Consider the following 21,234-nt stretch of genomic DNA (forward strand, 5'->3'; position numbering starts at 1 on the left):
CTTTGGGTTGAAGGGAAATTAAAGCTCACCCAGCCCCAACCCACTGCCATGGGAAGGGACCCCTTCCACTAGAGCAGCTTGCCCCAAGCCCCCAGGCCCCTTTATCCAACATGGCCATGAACACTGCCAGGGATGGGGCAGCCACAGTTTCTCTGGGCACCCTGTGTCAGTGCCTCAGCACCCTCACAAAGAAGAACATCTTCCTAATCTCCAACCTGAATTTCCCTGTTTCAGTTTAAACCCATCACCCCTTGCCCTATCAATACAGTCCCTGAAGAAGAGTGAAATTCAACATGCCATCAAGCATATGAGAGGCAGCATGCCCAGAGTCAAACTGAACCCACTACCCATCAAACCCTTTTGTACCTGCTTGGTTAAAGAGGAAGGTGGTGGTGGATGCAGTGCCTGCAGCTCCTCCTGGAGCTCATGCGATGGGTTGAAGGAGAGATGCTTGGGAGCAGGATGCTCCAGGCTGGCTAGTGGAGGGGTTTTATCTCACAGGAGGCATTACCTCAGAGGCTTGTGTTGTGCAAACTGTTCTCCCAAGGACCCTCCTCCCTCGGATAATTAGTTTGACTTGATCAGCAAAACAACCTCTCAATTCCTCTCTCCCCAAACTCTTCCTGGCTGCATCAACACCTCCAAGACCAGTTCTCCTGCAGACACCTACCCCTGAAGACAGGCCCAGGACAGTTTGCTCTGTCTTTCCCCATCTATCACATACCTCTTCCTTTCTGTGTTTCCTGAGGAAGCCCTTTACATCCACAGAGATCATCTAATATTGAATTGAAGGGAGCTAAAAACAAGCACAACAAAGTATCCTCTGTGTGGATGGTTTGCACTGGTCATGGGGAGTCCTTTCTATCACATACATTTATTTCCATACACTTGACTAGTGATTGTACAATAGTTTGGTCAAAAGCATTGTTCTACATTGCTGATTTGTGGATATATCACGATGAAGTCGTATTTCCCAGTCTTCATCTGAAGAATCCTGAGTGCTGGTGTGTCCTGAATGCTTCTCCTAGATGAAGAGACATTATAAAACCCTTAGGGGAAATATTAACTGATAACCTTGTCCCAGACATTTAGAAAAGACAAAGGATGGAGCAATCAGGCGAGAAAACCAAGCTATGAAAGTGTGGGAAAGGAAGAAGGAGAAGTACACAGGTGGCTTTAAATGTTTTCAATGTCAACCTGTTTTTCTGCTGGAAGGCACCAGACTGACAGTCCAGGAGATGCACTGGAGGAGGGTAGAAAAGGATTTCTGTGTGGTTTTGAATGTCTTTCTTCCCCATTGAGTACTGGGCTAAAACCAAGGCTTGTGAAGTGGGAATATCAATATAACAGAGGGAGAAATAACTCTCAATCAAATTTAGAAAAGAAGAAAAATACATAATTTTAGGATTATTGAAAAGAACAACATGAAGGCAAAAAGAGGCACTAAGAATACGTGCCTTCTACAAGAATAATCAATGGCTTTATGTCCAGCTGGTCTCTCCTTCATCATCACCAAGTGTTTAAATAGGAACATGAACAGTTAATGGCTTGAAAACACAAGTCTGTGGTTACAACCCTATCGCTCTGCTCATTGTGGCTTCACATTGGAGCTGCTGCTATCAAAACCGAAAGCTTTTTGCTCCTTGTTGTGTATGTTTAATGAAACCAGTGGTTTGCTGTGGCTAAGGGCTGCCATTGCCTTCAATGGTGTTATCATATGATCATGAGAGCAGAAGAAACACCAAGTGAGGTTCTAGGAAGCAGAAGCAGCAGCCAGCATTGCAATGCGTCTTCCTGCTGGGTCATGATGAGCAGGCAATGAGGTGCCTGGCTTCTGGCATTCCTGCTGAGGAGCTCCTAATGGCTTTAGCTCCCCACTCTCAGGTGGAGCTGCTTTCATTGTAGTTAAAACTGGTTTAAAAGCAACTGAGCAAATGCTGGGTAGGAGCTACCTCCCCTTCTTTGGGTACTTAGTGATTGGAATAGGAATCATCTCCTATGTCCTTGGGCAAGCACTTATCTCCTTACATTTGAATGCACCATGTCACCCCTATGTGTTTACTGGGTCCATCAGCTCCCTTTAGTGTTGAGGGAGATTTGGTGGGGTTCATGCCTCTCACTGCAAGGCAGACACTTCCATTGCTCCAGCTGAAGAGATCTGAATGAGCTCTGCTCATTGCATTGGCCTGAGTCTCATCTGCTGTAATTGGACTTCGGATCATAAATAGATAAGGAGAGACTCTTGTGTTTGGCTTTTAATGTAAGTCATCAATCTTTAGCCACCTGCAGTGTCAGCATGAGTGTGTAAAGCAGAGACCACAGAGAAAAGCATGCTTGTGTGTGTGATAAGATGTGGGTATTTGATGTGGGATGGGTGATGTTTTGCCCTTTGTTTAGACAAGCTGTGGTATTGAGAATGGCTGGTTTCAGTGGTGTTAGATGCAAGGTGTGTGTTTGATATGTCTACTCTTTATGTATCTGCAACTTACTTATGTAAGTACTACACAAGGGGAAGGAGGAGAATGAGGATGAGGAGATGGCCATTGAGTGTGTGAGCCCTTAGCAATGGGAAACAGCAACTGTCTTCATCCTCCTGCCTGAGGTGGGTGTAGACAACTTCAGCTGGATCTTCTGAACCCATTTGAAGGTGTTAAAGCCCTGTCTGCTGTCAGCTGCTTTTTTCTACAAGGAACAAGTCCCACTCTTCCTTTTGCAAGCAGTAAAAAGCCACCCTGAGGTTATTTAAATTTGGAGGCATATAATGCAAAATGTTGTTTCAAAGGCCAGTTTTGGGTCCAAAATGGGCAGGTGGAATCAGACGGACTTCAAAAAGAGAAAATGCTGAGTCCTGCCTATGAGGAGGACTTGCTCTAAGCACTAAGACAGGCTGGGGGGCACCTTATCAGAGAGGGACAAGGCTCTTGTGGTGTCCACCGAGTTGAAATGAGCCATCAATGTGTCCTTGCATCAAAGGCACCCACCAGCAACATGAGAAGAGCACTGGGGGTGAGTCAAGGGACCTTGTGCAATGAACATCTGAGCACAGGCTGGGGAATGGGGAAGTAAAAGCTGCTTTGGGAAGGGTGGAGGGAGAAGATGAATTGTGCTGAAGAAATGGTCATCTTGCTTGAAAAGCGGCTGATGGAAAGAGGGAGTGGTAGGGGAAGGAGGATGAATGCTCATTTCTCAACAGGCAACATGTTGATTTGAAGGTCATCTCATCTTTTTAAGACCTCCATATTTCAGGTTAACATGAACAGCAGTCATCTTGTGTACATCTATATATACATACATGTTCTTTAAATAGAAGGAAGAACAGAGGAAGAAATATATGCAAGAATAATTCAGATGAGAAGGGGTTGGTTTTTCCCTTGAAGCTACAAGTACATGGAATTGCATTCAGGGATTCTGGTCTCACTTTAATTGACTCAAACATCACTACAGAGTCAGAAAATCATTCCAATTTGATTTCTTATCTATTTAATGCAACACTAATTCTTGTTTCAGATTAAGGCATGACATTATTGTATTTACTTGACCTTAAATAAGAACAACTCCCTGTCGTGGTTTAAACCCAGTCAGGTAACTTGTTCACTCAACAATCGAGGTCCGTGTCCGTCTCCCCCGCCCCCCCCCCCCCCCCGCACCAGGGCTCTCCCCTTCCCCGCTCCCGGAGGAACGGGGAGGAGGATTGAGAGAGTGCAACTCCTACGGGTTGAGACAAGAACAGTCCAGCAACAAATCACCACCGCTACTATCAGCTAAAACAATGATAAGGGAAAATAACAAGGGAAGAGAATACAATACCACCGGCCAAGAAAGCGAGTTCCACCCGGAAGCCCCTGTCCTTCCGGGTAACTCCCAGTTACCCCCCCCACCCCGGGCATGACGTACTGTGGTATGGAATACCTCCCCGGCTAGCCCGGGTCAGGCACCCCGTCTCTGCTTCCTCACAGCTTCCCCTCCTCCCTGGCAGAGCATGAGCCTCACAGAGTCCTTGGTCAGGGTAAACATCACTTAGCAACAACCGAAAACATCGGCTTCACCAACACTGTTCTCAGGCTGGAAGTCAAAACACAGCACTGCACCACTTAACACAAAGGAAAAACATGACTGCTACTGCTGAACCCAGGACATTATCCACCCCTTATTCCATACCATTCACGTCGTGCTCAGATCCCACATTTTCAATACACCATCGCTCTCCCACATATATACATCCATATACATACAGGCCAAGAGGAAAAAATCATTTTCTTAGCGCATGGACCAATCCCTATAATGCTGCCGAGTCCATTCGGTCCATGATGTTCCAAGTTCATTCTCTGTTGGGATGATGGTTGGAGGGAAGTCAGGGCCAGTCGCTGGTGACCTGGAGACATCTAGTTGATGGGCTATAAAAGTATTACACAGCAGGCAACAGCATACAATTGAGTTCACTGGCTGTTTTCCCCTAAAATCAAATCCCCTTGAGGTATACATCGGACTTCCCCATCTTCCCGCATTACCCACCAAGTATATCCAGGTCCCTGAGCAAAAGCAATCCCACGAGTGGGTTTGCCTTTACCTGAAGCAGGAATTACCCAGACTGTCTTCCCCAGCAAATTCTTCATATGCACCACGGGAACTTTGTCCCCCTCTACAAGATGTAAAAGTTCTGACTGGGCTGGGCCGGCCCTGTTGGCAGATCCTCTGGTGTTGACCAACCAGGTGGCCTTTGGTAAGTGTGTATCCCAATGCTTGAAAGTTCCCCCACCCATTGCTCTCAGTGTAGTTTTTAACAGCCCATTGTACCGTTCGATTTTCCCAGAGGCTGGTGCATGGTAGGGGATGTGATATACCCACTCAATGCCTTGCTCTTTGGCCCAAATATCTATAAGGTTATTCTGGAAATGAGTCCCATTGTCTGACTCAATTCTCTCTGGGGTGCCGTGTCGCCACAAAATCTGTTTCTCAAGGCCCAGGATAGTGTTCCGGGCAGTGGCATGGGGCACAGCGTATGTTTCCAGCCACCCGGTGGTTGCTTCCACCATGGTAAGCACATGGCGCTTGCCTTGGCGGGTTGGTGGCAGTGTGATATAATCAATCTGCCAGGCCTCCCCATATTTATACTTCAACCATCGTCCTCCATACCAAAGAGGCTTTAACCGCTTGGCTTGTTTAATTGCAGCACATGTTTCGCACTCATGAATAACCTGGGCAATAGTGTCCATTGTTAAGTCCACCCCTCGATCACGGGCCCACCTGTATGTTGCATCTCTGCCCTGATGGCCTGAAGTGTCATGGGCCCACCGGGCCAAAAATAATTCACCTTTATGTTGCCAATCTAAGTCCATCTGAGCCACTTCAATCTTAGCCGCTTTATCTACTTGTTGGTTGTTCTGGTGTTCCTCAGTGGCCCGACTTTTGGGTACATGGGCATCTACATGACGTACCTTCACCACCAGGTTCTGCACCCTGGCAGCAATATCTTTCCACAGTGCAGCAGCCCAGATGGGTTTACCTCTGCGTTGCCAGTTGCTCTGCTTCCATTGCTTCAACCACCCCCACAGGGCATTTGCCACCATCCATGAGTCAGTATAGAGATAAAGTACTGGCCACTTTTCTCGTTCAGCAATGTCCAGGGCCAGCTGGATGGCTTTCACCTCGGCAAACTGACTCGATTCACCCTCTCCGTCAGCAGTTTCTGCAACTTGTCGTCCAGGACTCCATACAGCTGCATTCCATCTCCGATGCTTTCCCACAATACGGCAAGAGCCATCAGTAAACAAGGCATACTGCTTTTCACTTTCTGACAGTTTATTATATGGTGGGGCCTCTTCAGCGCGCATCACCTCCTCCTCTGGTGACATTCCGAAATCTTTGCCCTCTGGCCAGTCCAGGATGACTTCTAGAATGCCTGGACGACTGAGATTTCCTATTCGAGTTCGTTGTGTAATTAGTGCAGCCCATTTACTCCATGTAGCATCAGCTGCATGATGTGTAGAGGAGACCCTGCCTTTGAACATCCAGCCCAGCACGGGCAACCGGGGTGCCAGAAGGAGCTGTGCTTCAGTGCCAATCACTTCCGAAGCAGCTCGAACCCCTTCATAGGCTGCCAGTATCTCTTTCTCAGTTGGGGTATAGCTGGCCTCAGATCCTTTGTATCCCCGACTCCAAAAGCCGAGGGGTCGACCTCGAGTCTCCCCTGGAGCTTTCTGCCAGAGGCTCCAGGTAGGACCGTTCTCCCCAGCTGCAGTGTACAGTACATTTTTACATCTGGCCCGGTCCGGACTGGTCCAAGGGCTACTGCATGAACTGTCTCGCGTTTAATTTGCTCAAAGGCTTGTTGCTGCTCAGGGCCCCATTTAAAATCATTCTTCTTCCGGGTCACATGATAGAGAGGGCTTACAATCGAACTGTAATTTGGGATGTGCATTCTCCAGAACCCCACAGCACCCAAGAAAGCTTGCATTTCTTTCGTATTAGTTGGTGGAGACATTGCTGTTATCTTGTTGATCATATCTGTGGGGATCTGTCTACGTCCATCTTGCCATTTTATTCCCAAAAATTGAATCTCCTGTGCAGGTCCCTTGACCTTACTCCGTTTGATGGAAAAACCAGCTTTCAGCAGGATTTGGATTATTTTCCTCCCTTTCTCAAAGACTTCTTCCGCTGTATCGCCCCACACAATAATGTCATCAATGTATTGCAGGTGTTCTGGAGCTTGCCCCTGTTCCAGTGCAGTCTGGATCAGTCCGTGGCAAATGGTAGGGCTGTGTTTCCACCCCTGGGGCAGTCGGTTCCAAGTGAACTGGACACCCCTCCAAGTAAAAGCAAACTGTGGCATGCACTCTGCTGCCAAAGGAATGGAGAAAAATGCATTGGCAATATCAACTGTGGCATACCACTTGGCTGCCTTTGACTCTAGTTCATACTGAAGTTCTAGCATGTCCGGTACGGCCGCACTCAATGGTGGTGTGACTTCATTCAGGCCACGATAGTCTACTGTTAGTCTCCATTCTCCATTAGACTTTCGCACTGGCCATATGGGGCTATTGAAGGGTGAGCGGGTCCTGCTGATCACCCCCTGACTCTCCAGTCTACGGATCAGCTGATGGATGGGAATCAGGGAGTCTCGGTTGGTGCGATATTGCCGCCGGTGCACTGTTGTGGTCGCAATTGGCACTTGTTTTCTTTGACTTTCAGCAACCCCACAGCAGAGGGATCTTCTGAGAGACCAGGCAAGGTGGACAGCTGCTCAATTTCCTCAGTCTCCAAAGCAGCAATACCAAAAACCCATTGCTACCCTTTTGGGTCTTTGAAGTACCCTCTCTTGAGGTAGTCTATGTCGAGGATGCATGGAGCCTCTGAACCAGTCACAATAGGGTGCTTTTGCCATTCCCTCCCAGTCAGGCTGATTTCAGCCTCCAGAGCAGTCAACTCTTGGGATCCTCCTGTTACTCCAGAAATATAGATGGGTTCCACCCCTTGCCAACTTGATGGCATCAGGGTACACTGTGCGCTGGTATCTACTAGAGTCTTATACTTGTGTGGGACTGATGTGCCAGGCCATCTGATCCACACAGTCCAGTAAATCCAATTGTCCGCTACCTCCACCTGGCTGGAGGCAGGGCCCCTCTAATGGTCATCACAGCATTGGACACTTAAATCGGGGTAAAAGGGATTATTCTTCGTTATCATTGAATTGCTGAGGTGAGTAGCTCGAGAGAGGACGCCTTGAACACCGGAGCGGGGGGAGATCAGGGTCCAGGAGCCTCAACTCAGAGCGACAAGAGCCACTGAGGGAGCCTCAAGACCTCGAGAGGACCTGCCCAGGACCCGGCAGCTCAGCTTACGCAAGCAGCTGATTCACACGGGGCGGAGCCTGAAGCAGTGGCACCAACCCTGACTGGTTAATGACCTGCCCCAGGAAGCGCGAGTGACCAGGAGCCCGGCGAACAGAGCGGGTCGAGGCAGTTTGCGTGGCAGTTCGCACCTCCCGCGTGAAGACAGGCTGAGGAAGTTGGGGCTGTAAACCTGGAGAAGAGAAGGCTGCGGGGAGACCTCAGAGCAGCTTCCAGTATCTGAAGGGGGTCTATAGGGATGCTGGAGAGGGACTCTTCATTAGGGACTGTAGTGACAGGACAAGGGGTAATGGGTTAAAACTTAAACAGGGAAAGTTTAGATTGGATATAAGAAGGAAATTCTTTCCTGTTAGGGTGGTGAGGCACTGGAATGGGTTGCCCAGGGAAGTTGTGAATGCTCCATTCCTGGCAGCATTCAAGGCCAGGTTGGACGAGGCCTTGGGTGATATGATTTCGTGTGAGGTGTCCCTGTCCATGGCAGGGGGTTTGGAACTTGATGATCTTAAGGTTCTTTCCAACCATAACTATTCTATGATTCTATGAGGATTTGTTCCAGAGGCTGTGGAGCCTCCACCCATGGACATGTTCAGAAGCTGCCTGAATGAGGCCAGGAGCAACCTGATGCGGCCATGACTAGCATGATCATGACTAGTCACTGATGTGACTATGACCAGCAGGACGTAGTTATTGGTCAGAAAGGACATCTAGGAGGTCTCTATTCCTATGATGGGCAAGTTATACACATAAACACATATATATGTCTGTATATATATCAAAACACAATATTAAACGCATTCTAAACTATATATATATAGCACAGTATATTCTTGTGTTAAATGTCAACACCAACACACACAATACTAGTTTTCCTTGCCTCAGTTTAGTTGTGGTCTCAGTGATTCGTAGGGTGGGGCGGGCCCAGCTGCTATGGGCTTTTCCCAGGAAGGATGGAAACCCACGATCTAAATGGATGAACTGATGTTTTAATGCAGTTATGGAGCAATGGGATATCGTGCGTGAGCCAAGTGAGTGAAATGCAAATTCTTCAACAGGTCTGTGTTTGGAACCAGGCTGCTGAGTTAAATCACAGTCAAATTGGGCTTTGCCACCTCTCTTCCGGCAGCTGTAGAACTTCACCCTTTCAGTTTTCCTCCTCAAGTTCTGCCTTTCTCAAAGCCTTTAAGAGAATCTCTAAGGAGTTTTCTAATTTATACCCAGAGTGGTTTGTTAAAAACAAAGGCAAGAATGTTATCAGTAGAATTTGACGCAGGGGAGTTGCACTTTGGTTTGAGGCAATGGGGATTAGAGAAACAACGGGAAAATTGAAGGTAATGGAAAAACCCAACCAAAAGTCTTTATTTCCTATGCAAGAAGTCATTCCTGGCACAAATTGCAGCTCCCCCATATCTTGGTTGCTATAAAATCACAATGCCACCAGGGAAAACAGTCACCACAGGGTTTCCCCACACACCCAAAACTTCCCTATTTCTTTAGCAGCTCATCACTCAAAGGTGAGAGATGTCCCTGATCCAACTGTGTTAACAAGCTCCACTGGGAATGGATTTGGAGCTGATGGGCTTTTAGGAAGGAGAAGGCTTGGCTGAGTCCTGGATGGAGATTTTCCACCTGTGGTCACTTGAGCTGTGGCATCTCCAGTGGGAAAAACACTCCCTAATCCAGGGGAAAATAACCTAAACAGGGATGTGACCCTGGCCAGCACTAAGAAATAAATATTCTTTTTTTATACTTTATTCTTTATTTGTACTTTATTCTCTATCATTTACGTTGTATTTTTTATTATATATATTTTTTATTTTATATATATATTATATATATTCTTATTCTTTACTCTTATTCTTTGTTCTTACTCTTTACTAAAGTTACCAGCCTGACACTGACTCTTACTGTTGCCAGCAGGACATGACAGTATCCACGTATGCCTGCTCTTTAGATGTCCATTTCCCCTTCAAAGCTGTATTCATCTACTTCTGAACCAAATCCGTTCCTTTTCCTATGTGATTTTTGTTCCTTCTTGGTACCATTGCTCTCTGCGGTCACCTTCAAGAGGTGCAAAATGGTCACAGGAGTCCCTTTAGGTATCAAAAGGCAGAAGTTTTGAAATAAGCGGCTAGAAAATCATGGATCCGGATTTCTTATACAACACCACCACCTAGTGGACGTTGCTGGGAATAGCCACTCCTTTAAGATAAAAATTTTCTCTTATGTGCTGGGAAGCTTTGGGTAGCCAAGTGGCTTGGCTTACCCAAGAAACTGAGAAATAATAGATAAGTAAACTAAGGCCATCATGTTGCCTCTACAGTTGGCTGATCCTATGTAGACAGTTTATTTTCTGACCCTGTTAAAGCAATGTCAGATAGTTTAAAAGCTTCAAAGAAAGTCCCCTCGCATTTAGAAATGATGCTTTAAAACCCACTTTTCCTAATGCAGTTCTTGGCTGAGGCTTCAGGTTATATGAAATGTAGATTATTGTAGAATCATAGAGTGGTTTGGGTTGGAAAGGAGCTTGGTTCCAACCCCCTGCCATGGTCAGGGACACTACACACTAGACCATGTCACCCAACACTCTGTCCAGACTGGCCTTGAACACTGCCAGGGATGGGGCAGCCAAAGCTTCTCTGAGCACCCTGTGCCAGTGCCTCAGCACCCTCACAGGGAAGAGCTTCTTTGTTATATGTAACCTGAACTCCCCCTGTTTCATTTTGAACCCATCACCCCTTGTCCTGTCAATCCAGTCCCTAATGAAGAGTCCCTCTCCAGCATCCTTGTAGCCCCCTTCAGACACTGGAAGCTGCTCTGAGGTCTCCACACAGCTTCTTTTCTCCAGGCTGAACAGCCCCAGTGTTCTCAGCCTGGCTCCATATGGGAGGTGCTCCAGCCCCTGATCATCCTCGTGGCCTCGTCTGGACTTGATCCATGTCCTTCTGTTGTTGAGGATATCAAATTCACTCTGCCTTTTAAATGTTTTTTTCATTAAATAGCCTGTGCTATCCATACACAATTTGAAGTGCTTATTTGTGGTGTTTTAAACGATTCCCTTCTCCATCAGTTGTTTCCTCTAGATCCACAGATCCCTCTCAGAAAGTATCCCCATTGCAAATCTTTACTCCTGACAAAGCCATCCCAGATTTCATAATGGAAGCAAACAAAAACACATCAGATCTCAAACCTGGTAAGGTCTCAGGCTTTATCCCATGGAGGTGAAGGATTTAATTCCTTGTTGTTGATGTATGTAAATCACACCCATCACCACCTAAATCATCCCAGGGGAGCAGCTGGGCTTATTTAGGTGCTCTCTGATGCTGAATTAAATGGGTGAGGATGCCTATACAGTAACCAAGTTCCTGGGTTACTGGTGGATCCATCCTGGTAACCTGCATGGGGTAGGAAACCCACCATTTGTTACAGAACATTAAGTGCTAGGCAGGAATAACCAGGGTCATTCCCTACTAGGGCTTTTGGGGAGTAAAGAGGTGATTTCTGTCCTTTCCTGGAAGGCCCTGCAGCCCCCCCTCTCATATTTGGTTGCACAGTAACGAAAGCATTTCTGATTGAAAAGTAAAGGCAGCTGCTTCAAAATGAAAAGGAAGTTGTGCTTTTATATTTTCATTCTAAGTAGCAGCATAAACTGAGATAAAGGAGAGCTGTATTTTCCCTACACTGAGGGTTGAACACATCTAATAGTGCTTCCCAAGAGGTAATCTTGTTTTTGAATACGGATATGAGACAGTACATACTGCTATGTACTAAAAAAACTACCTTTGGGGATGTTTGAAGGCTGGATAAAACTCTTAAAGGCAACGATTTTGCGCTGGTATTTTTCAAATAAGACCTTCTGGTGCCATTAATTTTAAAACCTGTTGGGTGTATCCTGACCTGGCTCTTGGGAGCCCTTTGGGCTGACCCTTGCCTGGTCTGACAGCTCCCTGGCAGTTAATGTGTAATCCCCTGACTTGTTTCACCCCTGGCTCTGTGAATACCACAAAGGACAAGGCTCTGGAAGGACGGGTAGATGCTGCATGGGGGAAGACAGAGCAGCATTACCCTTCTAGCTGGAGCCTGGAGAAGCTGGGAGTATTAAAACCCATTTCAAGTGGATCTGAGAGCAAAGAGGAAGAAATCCCTGATATGAAAACTTTGTTTTGTCCTGTGGCCTCCACAGGATCCACAGGCCTTGTAGCAAACCTTACCTCCTCTGCTTTATTTCAGGGCAGCAGAAACCATCCCCTTGAGGAACCAGAGGGATGCTGGTGGTGTGAGCATGGGGCTCTTTTGCTTCATATTTTAAACGATCCTTTTCTTTACTCGTTTGATAGTTTGTGCTGTATGACTCTCGAAAGAACAGCTAACCAGTGCGTTATAACTTTATATATCTGGCACCTTCCCCTTGTGCCTGTACTGAAATCTTGAGGATGACATCCACCATGATGGCTTTGGACTGCCTGAGGGGAGACTGAGATGAGCTCTTAGGCAGAAGCTCTTCCCTGTGAGGGTGCTGAGGCGCTGGCACAGGGTGCCCACAGAAGCTGTGGCTGCCCCATTCCTGGCAGTGCTCAAGGCCAGGTTGGACACAGGGGCTTGGAGCAAGCTGCTCTAGTGGAAGGGGTCCATGCCCGTGGCAGGGGTTGGTGCTGGATGAGCCTTATGTTCCTTTCCAAAACAAACCTCTCTGGGATTCTATGGTTCTATGAGAACAAGCTCACTGCTACCTAACCAGGAGGTTGTGCTGCAAGGTTTTTCTCTGCTGTAGGATCTCAGCAGCAGTCGGTTGTTCCCTTATCCATGTCAAGAGTTACATCTTGGATAACACTAGCAACAGTCTGCTTGGTGAGTCCTATTGCAGCTTGTTGAAAGCTTGGCCAAAAAGCAAGACGTTGCCAAATCGGAGTAGGAAAGCCACAAATGGAGGTCCTTTCCCCAGGAATACAGAGATAAATATTCAGTTAACTCTTCAGCAGAGTGTGGACCCACAACCTGCATGGATAATATCTAAACGAAGGCAGCAAGTTATGGGTTTTCAGATTAATTTATCTCCATTCCAGTGAGTGTGCGCAAGCTGCAGGGAGATGGGATTGCTGGGGGAAGCTGTCGTGTATAGCACAAGCTGCAGCCTTAGAAACATCCCAGCTTTCATATCTGCCCTTGGATCACTTCAGACCAAGCACTTGGTTTGTCAAGCAAGAAAAAGCGAGGGTGAGTCTTTGTTAATTGTGAGCTTCAGGTCAATTCACCCCTGGCAGGAGATGTGTGTGTCTGGGCAGGTGGATGCTGCCTCAGGGGGAGGATTGAGCCGCAGACCCAAACAGTTGGATTTTCATTAGTTGGGTCACATCTTCCAGCTCCGTGGTGATGGCTCAGGAGCTGCTTTGCCTCCAGCATCTCTATGTGAGCAGTGAAAAGCAGCTCTAAATCCCCATTAATAACACCAGGAGACCACACACGTTGCTCACAGGACATCTGAAATGAGTCTGGCTCTGGAGGGGGAGCTCTCCCCTTCAGCAAAAGGTCATCAAATAATGATGACTCTTAAGCATGGCTCTGCTTGTCAGATACCAGCCACGCGCACTCCTGCTTTGTTCTCTGGTGTAACTCTGTCAAGTGATGATTAATGTTAGGCAAGATAAATCAATGAGGATTTATTCTGCCTGTTGTAAGCTGTGATTTTAGGAGCTGCTGATTTCTCCCAGGCAGAATTTATGTTTGATCAAGCCTGAATGTATCTTTTGTCTCCAAGTTAGGCATCATGTCTAAAGCAAAGTGGGATGAGTAATCCTGGCTCTGCACCATCCTACCCTAAGGAAAGCCACATTTGCTCTCAAAGAGCTCCTCCTGGGTCACAGAGAACAGCTATTTATTCCTCATGTACTCACACTAGAGTGGCAGCACCCAAAAGATGAGAAATAATTCCCTTTTCCCAGCAGTTACTGGGGAATTCAAGGACTTCCATGTGTCAATGGCTTGAGAGGAACTATGAGGAACCCTGCAGTTTATTCATTCTGGTGTTGCCCTCCCTCCTTGCCTTAAAATACCTACTTGCTTCCAAGTGTGTTGGTGGTGGTTGTGGTGTTCAGCCAAGACTGGCCTTGGGAACTTGATGTTTTCCTCTCTCAAAAAGAATTTACCTCCTATTGACTTATATATATGTATGTGTGTGTATATATGTATATATACACCCTTTACATTGACTTAAAGTGGTGTAGCTGATTGATAGACAAAACGTGACTTTCTTAATATTATTGAGGGATTTGGGACTATTCAGAATTTTCAGTTGCCTCTCCTGGATGTCTGCTACTCCTCTACCATCATCTCTCAAGCCTTGCTCAATATTCTAGTGGAGCAGAAAGTGATTTCCTTCATTAGATGTGCCACTCAGCTCTTCTCGTTTGCAACCTGTGCCACCACCGAGTGCTACATTCTGGCTGCTATGGCTTATGATCACTACATGGCCATTTGTAACCCCCTTCTCTACTCCACAGTCATATCCCAAAGGCTTTGCGTTGGGATGTTGGCTGGTGCCTACTTAGCTGGCCTGATCAGCTCTACCATACACACTGTTCCCATATTTCGTCTCCCGTTCTGTCAGTCCAAGACGATCAATCACTTCTTCTGTGATGGACCACCACTGCTAGCCCTCTCCTGCTCTAACACCCCTGCCATTGAGGTGATGGTTGCTGCCGTGGTGGGGTTCAAGCCACTGAGCACCATGGTCTTCATCCTCATCTCCTACTTGTCGGTCCTTTTCACTGTCATGCAGATGCGGTCTGTGGTTGGTCAATGAAAAGCTTTCTCCACCTGTGCCTCTCACTTCATCTCCACTGCTTTGTACTATGGCAGCTCCCTCTTCATGTACCTCCGGCCCAGCTCCAGCCAGTCCTGGAAGCATGACGAGGTGGTCTCCATGCTGTACTCTGTGGCTGTCCCCATGCTGAACCTTCTCATCCACAGCCTAAGAAATGCGGATATGAAGAATGCCATGAGGAAAGCAGAAAGTAGAGTCCTCTGCTCTTTGTCCATTCATGGTTCCTAGTCAGCTGAGAGGGCTACCCTGCCACGGTGAGAAGCAGCAGGATGGATATTGCACCTTCAAGGATGGCTGGATAATGCACGTCGAAGAGGATGGTTGGATATAGCACCTTGATGAGGATGGGTGGATAAGGCACCTTCACAAAGAAGGGACTAAACATACTTGGAAGCATGACAGCTGGAAAACACGCTTCTCCTTAAACCAGAACTACATGCTATACTCTGATGGACAGGACTTTCTCTGGCTGCAGTCTGAGACCTGACAGTGACTGTGTATTTGAAAGAAAGTTGTTGTCCAAAGTGATTGTTACTTAAATATTACTTGAAATTTATGTATCTTATTATTTATATGCTATTAAACATAACAATAAACTTTACTTCCAACTTCAGAGAGCAAAAGGGAGAAGGTGGTGGCTTTGCCCTGCTGGCATCAAACCAACTGGTACCTGAGCTCACGTCTTATATTAGCAAATGATTTCTGGTGTTATTTCTGGTTTTAAGGAAATAGTAACTGATATTTCCAGGTATTTCAACTCCAGACCACAAGGTTTGGTCACGTGAAATGACAGAGGGGATATTGAGGTGAGCTCTTAGGCAGAAGCTCTTCCCTGGGAGGGTGCTGAGGTGCTGGCACAGGGTGCCCAGAAAAGCTGTGGCTGCCCCATCCCTGGCAGTGTTCAAGGCCAGGTTGGACACAGGGGCTTGGAGCAAGCTGATCTAGTGGAAGGTGTCCCTGCCTGTGGCAGGGGTTGGACTGGATGAGCTTTAAGGTCCCTTCCAACACAAACCAGGCTGCAATTCTAAGAAATAAAGCTGCAGCAGTCTATTGGTCAACAAAGCCCTTGTGTTAAATGGGGACAAGTCATATCTGAGCCTCTGCTCTGCTGTGAATTTAAGTAGGGGTGGAAAGAGCAAGAATGCTGGTAAAGAGGAAGGATTTGGGGTCTTCCTCTCCCCTGAACACCCAAGGTGCTGCTGGCATGGGTATACTGATGAGCCCGATGGAGCAAGTACAAAACCCAGCTGTCTGCATCTGGGACTTCAAGCTGCATTATTCCCCCTGCACAAGCACACCCAGGTATTCTCAGTGCCTCTTTTTGCCTTCATGTAGTTCTTTTCAATAATCTTTGAATTATATATTTTTCTTCTTTCCAGAATTTGATTGAGGGTTATTTCTCCCTCTGTTATACTGATTTTCCCACTTCACAAGCCTTGGTTTTAGCCCAGTACCCAATGGGGATGAAAGACATTCAAAACCACTCAGAAATCCTTTTCTGCCCTCCTCCAGTGCATCTCCTGGACTGTCAGTCTGGTGCCTTCCAGCAGAAAAACAGGTTGACATTGAAAACATCTAAAGCTATCTACATTCTTCTCTTTCTTGCTTCCCCACATTTTCATACCTCGGTTTTCTCTTCTATCTGCTCCATCATTTGTCTTTTCTAAATGACTGGGACAAGGTTATCAGTTAATATTTCTACTAAGGGTTTTATCATGCCTCTTCATCTAGGAGAAATATTCGAGACACACCGGCACTCCGAATTCTTCAGAGGAAGACTGGGAAATCTGACTTCATCCTGATATATCCTCAAAGCAGCCACGTTTTGAGCCAATGCTTTTGACCAAAGTGTTGTACAATCACTAGTCAAGTGCATGGAAGTAAATGCATGTGATGGAAAGGACTCCCCATGACCAGCGCAAACCATCCACACAGAGGATGCTTTGTTTTCAGCTCCCTTCAATGCAATATTAGATGAACCCTGTGGATGTAAAGGGCTTCCTTAGGGAAACACTGAAAGGAAGAGGTATGTGGTAGATGGGGAAATACAAAGCAAACTGTCCTGGGCCTGTCTTCAGGGGTAGGTGTCTGCAGGAGAACTGGTCTTGGAGGTGTTGATGCAGCCAGGAAGACTTTGGGGGAGAGAGGACTTGAGAGGTTGTTTTGCTGATCAAGTCAAACTAATTATCCGAGGGAGGAGGGTCCTTTGGGAGAACAGTTTGCACAACACAAGCCTCTGAGGTAATGCCTCCTGTGAGATAAAACCCCTCCACCAGCCAGCCTGGAGCATCCTGCTCCCAAGCATCTCTCCTTCAACCCATCGCATGGTCTCCAGGAGGAGCTGCAGGCACTGCATCCACCACCACCTTCCTCTTTAACCAAGCAGGTACAAAAGGGTTTGATGGGTGGTGGGTCCAGTTTGACCCTGGTCTTGCTGCCTCTCACATGCTTGATGGCATGTTATATTTCACTCTTCTTCAGGGACTGTAGAGATAGGGCAAGGGGTGATGGGTTTAAACTGAAACAGGGAAATTCAGGTTGGAGATAAGGAAGAAGTGCTTTACTGTGAGGGTGCTGAGGCCCTGGCACAGGGTGCCCAGAGAAGCTATGGCTGCCCCATCCCTGGCAGTGTTCATGGCCAGGTTGGACACAGGGGCTTGGAGCACGCTGCTCTAGTGGAAGGTGTGCCTGCCCGTGTCAGGGTTTGGAGCTGTGTGAGCTTTAATTTCCCTTCAACCCAAACCATTCTATGATAACCCATGGTGTGAATAAAAGTGCCCTAGTATGCCTAGTAGGTTTGCTTCAAAAACACCAACCTTCCTGACCCCATCTACAACTGATTTAGTGATATTTTAGCATGAGAATATCCAAGCGTAAAGCCTTAAAATTTTGGTTTATATATGGTATGCTTTGTATTTTACACCCTTAGGTGCATATTTGGGTTGGTCATAGGCAGCTTACTGCATTCCCAGCAAAGATCTGCTGGAGCGAAGTCCACTGATTTCCCTTAACATTATGCAGGGTGGGGGTTCTTCAAAAGCAGATAAACTTAGAACGTAAAACAAATTTCAAGTACATGGCTTTGTGTGGTGTTGAAAAGGATGCAGCACAAGTAATGAATCTACAGAAGAGCACTGATCCACTCTGAAAAATACAAAAAAAAAGGGAGAAAATAAATCCTTAACATTCCCAGAAATCAGCGAAGAAAATACAAAATCTTTTCTGTTTTCCACATTTTGTGATGTACTTATTTGGTTTTATTGTATTACGTTTGGATAGACATGATGTTTCTCACTCTTTCATTAGTGATGTATATATCAATCATTCTAGAATTATTCTCTTTTAATTTCCTGTTGTGTAATGAGCTCCTTCACCACTTTGACTTCAGATCTTGAGCTACACACAGAAATACACCATTACAAATACACCATTTGCCATTGCATTTACTTTGTGGATTATACTCCAACTAAACTTCCACATTATTTCTCTTGTAGGGATGTATTTCAGTGATTCCTTTCATTTCAATCCAAATCCATCAACTTATTGAAATGACGGATAGAGGAAACCTCACGGTTCTCTCCGGCTTCATCCTCTTGGGTTTCTCTGATGCCCCAGCGCTACAAACCGCCATCTTCACAATCTTCTTATCCCTCTACATTTTCATGGTGCTGGGGAACCTGATGATGATCCTGCTGATCAACACTGACCCCCACCTCCACATCCCCATGTACTTCTTCCTGACCCACTTATCTTGCATGGATGTTTGCCTTTCCTCTGCTATCATCCCAAAAGCTCTGGAGACCTTCCTGCTGAGGGGAAGCCACATCTCCTTTTGGGGTTGCTTTGCCCAGATGTATATTTTCCTGGCTCTGGCTGTCTGTGAGACCTTCCTGCTTGGGGTAATGGCTTACGACCGATACACAGCTGTGTGCAAGCCCCTGCTCTACACCACTACCATGACCAGGGCGCGTTGCTATGGCATGATGGTGCTGGTGTACAACATCGGCTTCCTCACCTCCCTGGTGCACATCACGCTGGCGGGGAGGTTGTCCTTCTGTCAGGCCAGGAGCATCAACCACTTCTTCTGTGAGCTGCCCACCCTCCTGCAGCTCTCCTGCTCAGACACAAGCACAAATGAGGTCTTGCTTTTTTACAACACTGTGTTTAATGCAGTTGGCTCTCTCCTGATGATCCTGGTGTCCTACACCTACATCCTCCACACCGTCCTGCAGATCCCTTTGGCCACGAGGAGGCTGAAGGTCTTCTCTACCTGCGCCTCCCACTTGGCTGCCATCACCATCTTCTACGCACCCGGGATCCTCACCTATGTCCAGCCTCATGAGGCATCCTCATGGGATCAGGCAAAGCTGGTGTCGGTGTGTTACTGCATCCTCACCCCAACCCTCAACCCCCTCATCTACAGCCTGAGGAACAAGGAGGTGAAGGGGGCTCTGAGGAGGCTGTGGGAGCGAAAGCTGCTGCCACATCTATGCAGGGTTTGAAAGCACATTTGGAGCCCTTCAGTACTGTGGAGGTAAGGAAGGAATATGTGGAATATGTGATTATGGAATTGATCATTACTGGCCATTATTGGTCATTATTGCTCACCACTGGTCATTATTACAGATAAGGAGATCACACAGCAAGTGCAGGGTATGGAGAAACAGCACAACAAATTTTTGTCTTCAGACACCTTCAGGTGTTTTTATGCATGGCCTGAGCCTTCAAAAATTCATTCAAATAAGTATCAGCTCTTCAATAGCACACCTGAGACAACACCATGGTGTTTTGTGTCTAAATGGTGCTAAATGAAAGTAGTGCCCACAAAAAGGAGGCTCAGCCTTGAGGTAAGGCAGTGACCACTGTCTCCAGTGCCTGGTGATACTTGTTCATGCCACACAAGGTTGAAGACCTGAGGGAAGGACCAAAGGTTCAATACAGCTCTGGTATCCCCTTCAGTTCTGATACAGTTTTGGTGTCTACAGAATCTTAGAGTCATAGAATAGTTTGGATTGGAAAGGACCTTAAGATCATCCAGTTCCACCCCCCCTGCCATGGGCAGAGACACCTCACATTAACCATGTCACCCAAGGCTCTATCCAACCTAGCCTTGAACACTGCCCAGGATAGAACATTCACAACTTCCCTGGGCAACCCATTCCAGTGCCTCACCACTTTCACAGGAAGGAATTTCTTCCGTATATCCAACCTAAACTTCCCCTGTTTAAGTTTTAACCTGTTGCCCTTGTCCTGTCACTACAGTCACTAATGAAGAGTCCCTCTCCAGCATCCTTTAAACTCCCTTTTCAGATACTGAAGGCTGGTCTGAGGTCTCCACGCAACCTTCTCTTCTCCAGGCTGAACATCCCCAACTTTCTCAGCCTGTCTTCATACAGGAGGTGCTCCAGTCCCTGATCATCCTCGTGGCCTCCTCTGGACTTGTTCCAACAGTTCCATGTCCTTTTTATGTTGACGACACCAGAACTGCACACAATGCTCCAGGTGAGGTCTCACAAGAGCAGAGCAGAGGGGCAGGATCACCTCCTTCAACCTGCTGGTCACGCTCCTTTGGATGCAGCCCAGCATACGCTTGGCTTTCTGGGCTGCAAGCACACACTGCTGGTTCATGTTCATTTTCTCATCACCCAGCACCCCCAAGTCCTTCTCTGCAGGGAACATAAGAAGGCCATGGAGCTGCTGGAGTAAGTCCAGAGGAGGCCACGAGGATGCTCAGGGGCTGGAGCAGCTCCCGTATGGCGCCAGGCTGAGAACACTGGGGCTATTGAGCCTGGAGAAGAGAAGCTGCTTGGAGACCTCAGGGCAGCTTCCAGTGTCTGAAGGGGGTTACAAGGAGGCAGGAGAGGAATTCTTCATCAGGGAGTGTAGGGATAGGACAAGGGGTGATGGGTTCAGACTGAAACAGAGGGGATCCAGATTTTATGTAAGGAAGGAATTCTTCACTATGAGGGTGCCGAGGTGCCACCACAGAGTGCCCCGAGAAGTTGTGGCTGCCCCATCCCTGGCAGTGTTCAAGGCCAGGTTGGACACAGGGGCTTGGAGCAAGCTGCTCTAGTGGAAGGGATCCCTGCCCATGGCAGGGGTTGGAAGTGGAGAGCTTTTAGGTCCCTTCCAACATAAACCAGTCTGGGATTATATGATACCTGATATGAGCATTCAATACATTTATCCCATCTAAGTGAGCTGGAGCAATGCTAAGGACTTGTGACAGGCACACATAGGTTAGCATGTGGCCAGAAGCGTGTCCCAACTAAAATCTTCCTGGGATGTCTGGTCCTCACATCTTTTCCTTTTTGGATGCTCAGTACCAGGTCTGTACTTTGTGGATTTGACCATGTCACATCCCCTTCTATATGTCATCACATTATTGAGGAGGAAGATGCTCTAAATGAAACAGTAGATGGAGGGTTTTTAACATTTAATCCAAACACACCATTTCTGTTTAATGACGTGTACAATTGCTGGTAGAACATGTACTTGTATAATGACAAAATGAATAAATTTGTGGTTTAAAATAAGCACCTTTGGAAACCGTGGTCTTCTGCAAAGAAC

The 21,234-nt window shown here is 47.0% G+C and overlaps 1 protein-coding gene and 1 pseudogene across 1 annotated transcript; both read left to right on the forward strand.

Moving 5' to 3' along the window:
• Nucleotides 1-14,289: 14,289 nt before the first annotated feature.
• On the forward strand, nucleotides 14,290-14,892 carry LOC133282245 (olfactory receptor 9G4-like; annotated as a pseudogene).
• A 3,320-nt stretch (nucleotides 14,893-18,212) lies between these two features.
• On the forward strand, nucleotides 18,213-19,118 carry LOC133282247 (olfactory receptor 8I2-like; the record flags this gene model as incomplete). The annotated part of the gene is made up of 1 exon (XM_061478294.1): nucleotides 18,213-19,118. A coding segment is annotated over exon 1 (906 nt), but the record flags the coding sequence as incomplete, so codon positions are not given.
• Nucleotides 19,119-21,234: the final 2,116 nt, after the last annotated feature.

The sequence above is a fragment of the Pezoporus flaviventris genome, unplaced genomic scaffold (genome assembly GCF_033815535.1).
Source record: "Pezoporus flaviventris isolate CSIRO_AGI_PZ_B2104156 unplaced genomic scaffold, CSIRO_AGI_Pfla_v1 ptg000116l, whole genome shotgun sequence".
In the NCBI taxonomy this organism is placed as follows: domain Eukaryota; kingdom Metazoa; phylum Chordata; class Aves; order Psittaciformes; family Psittacidae; genus Pezoporus; species Pezoporus flaviventris.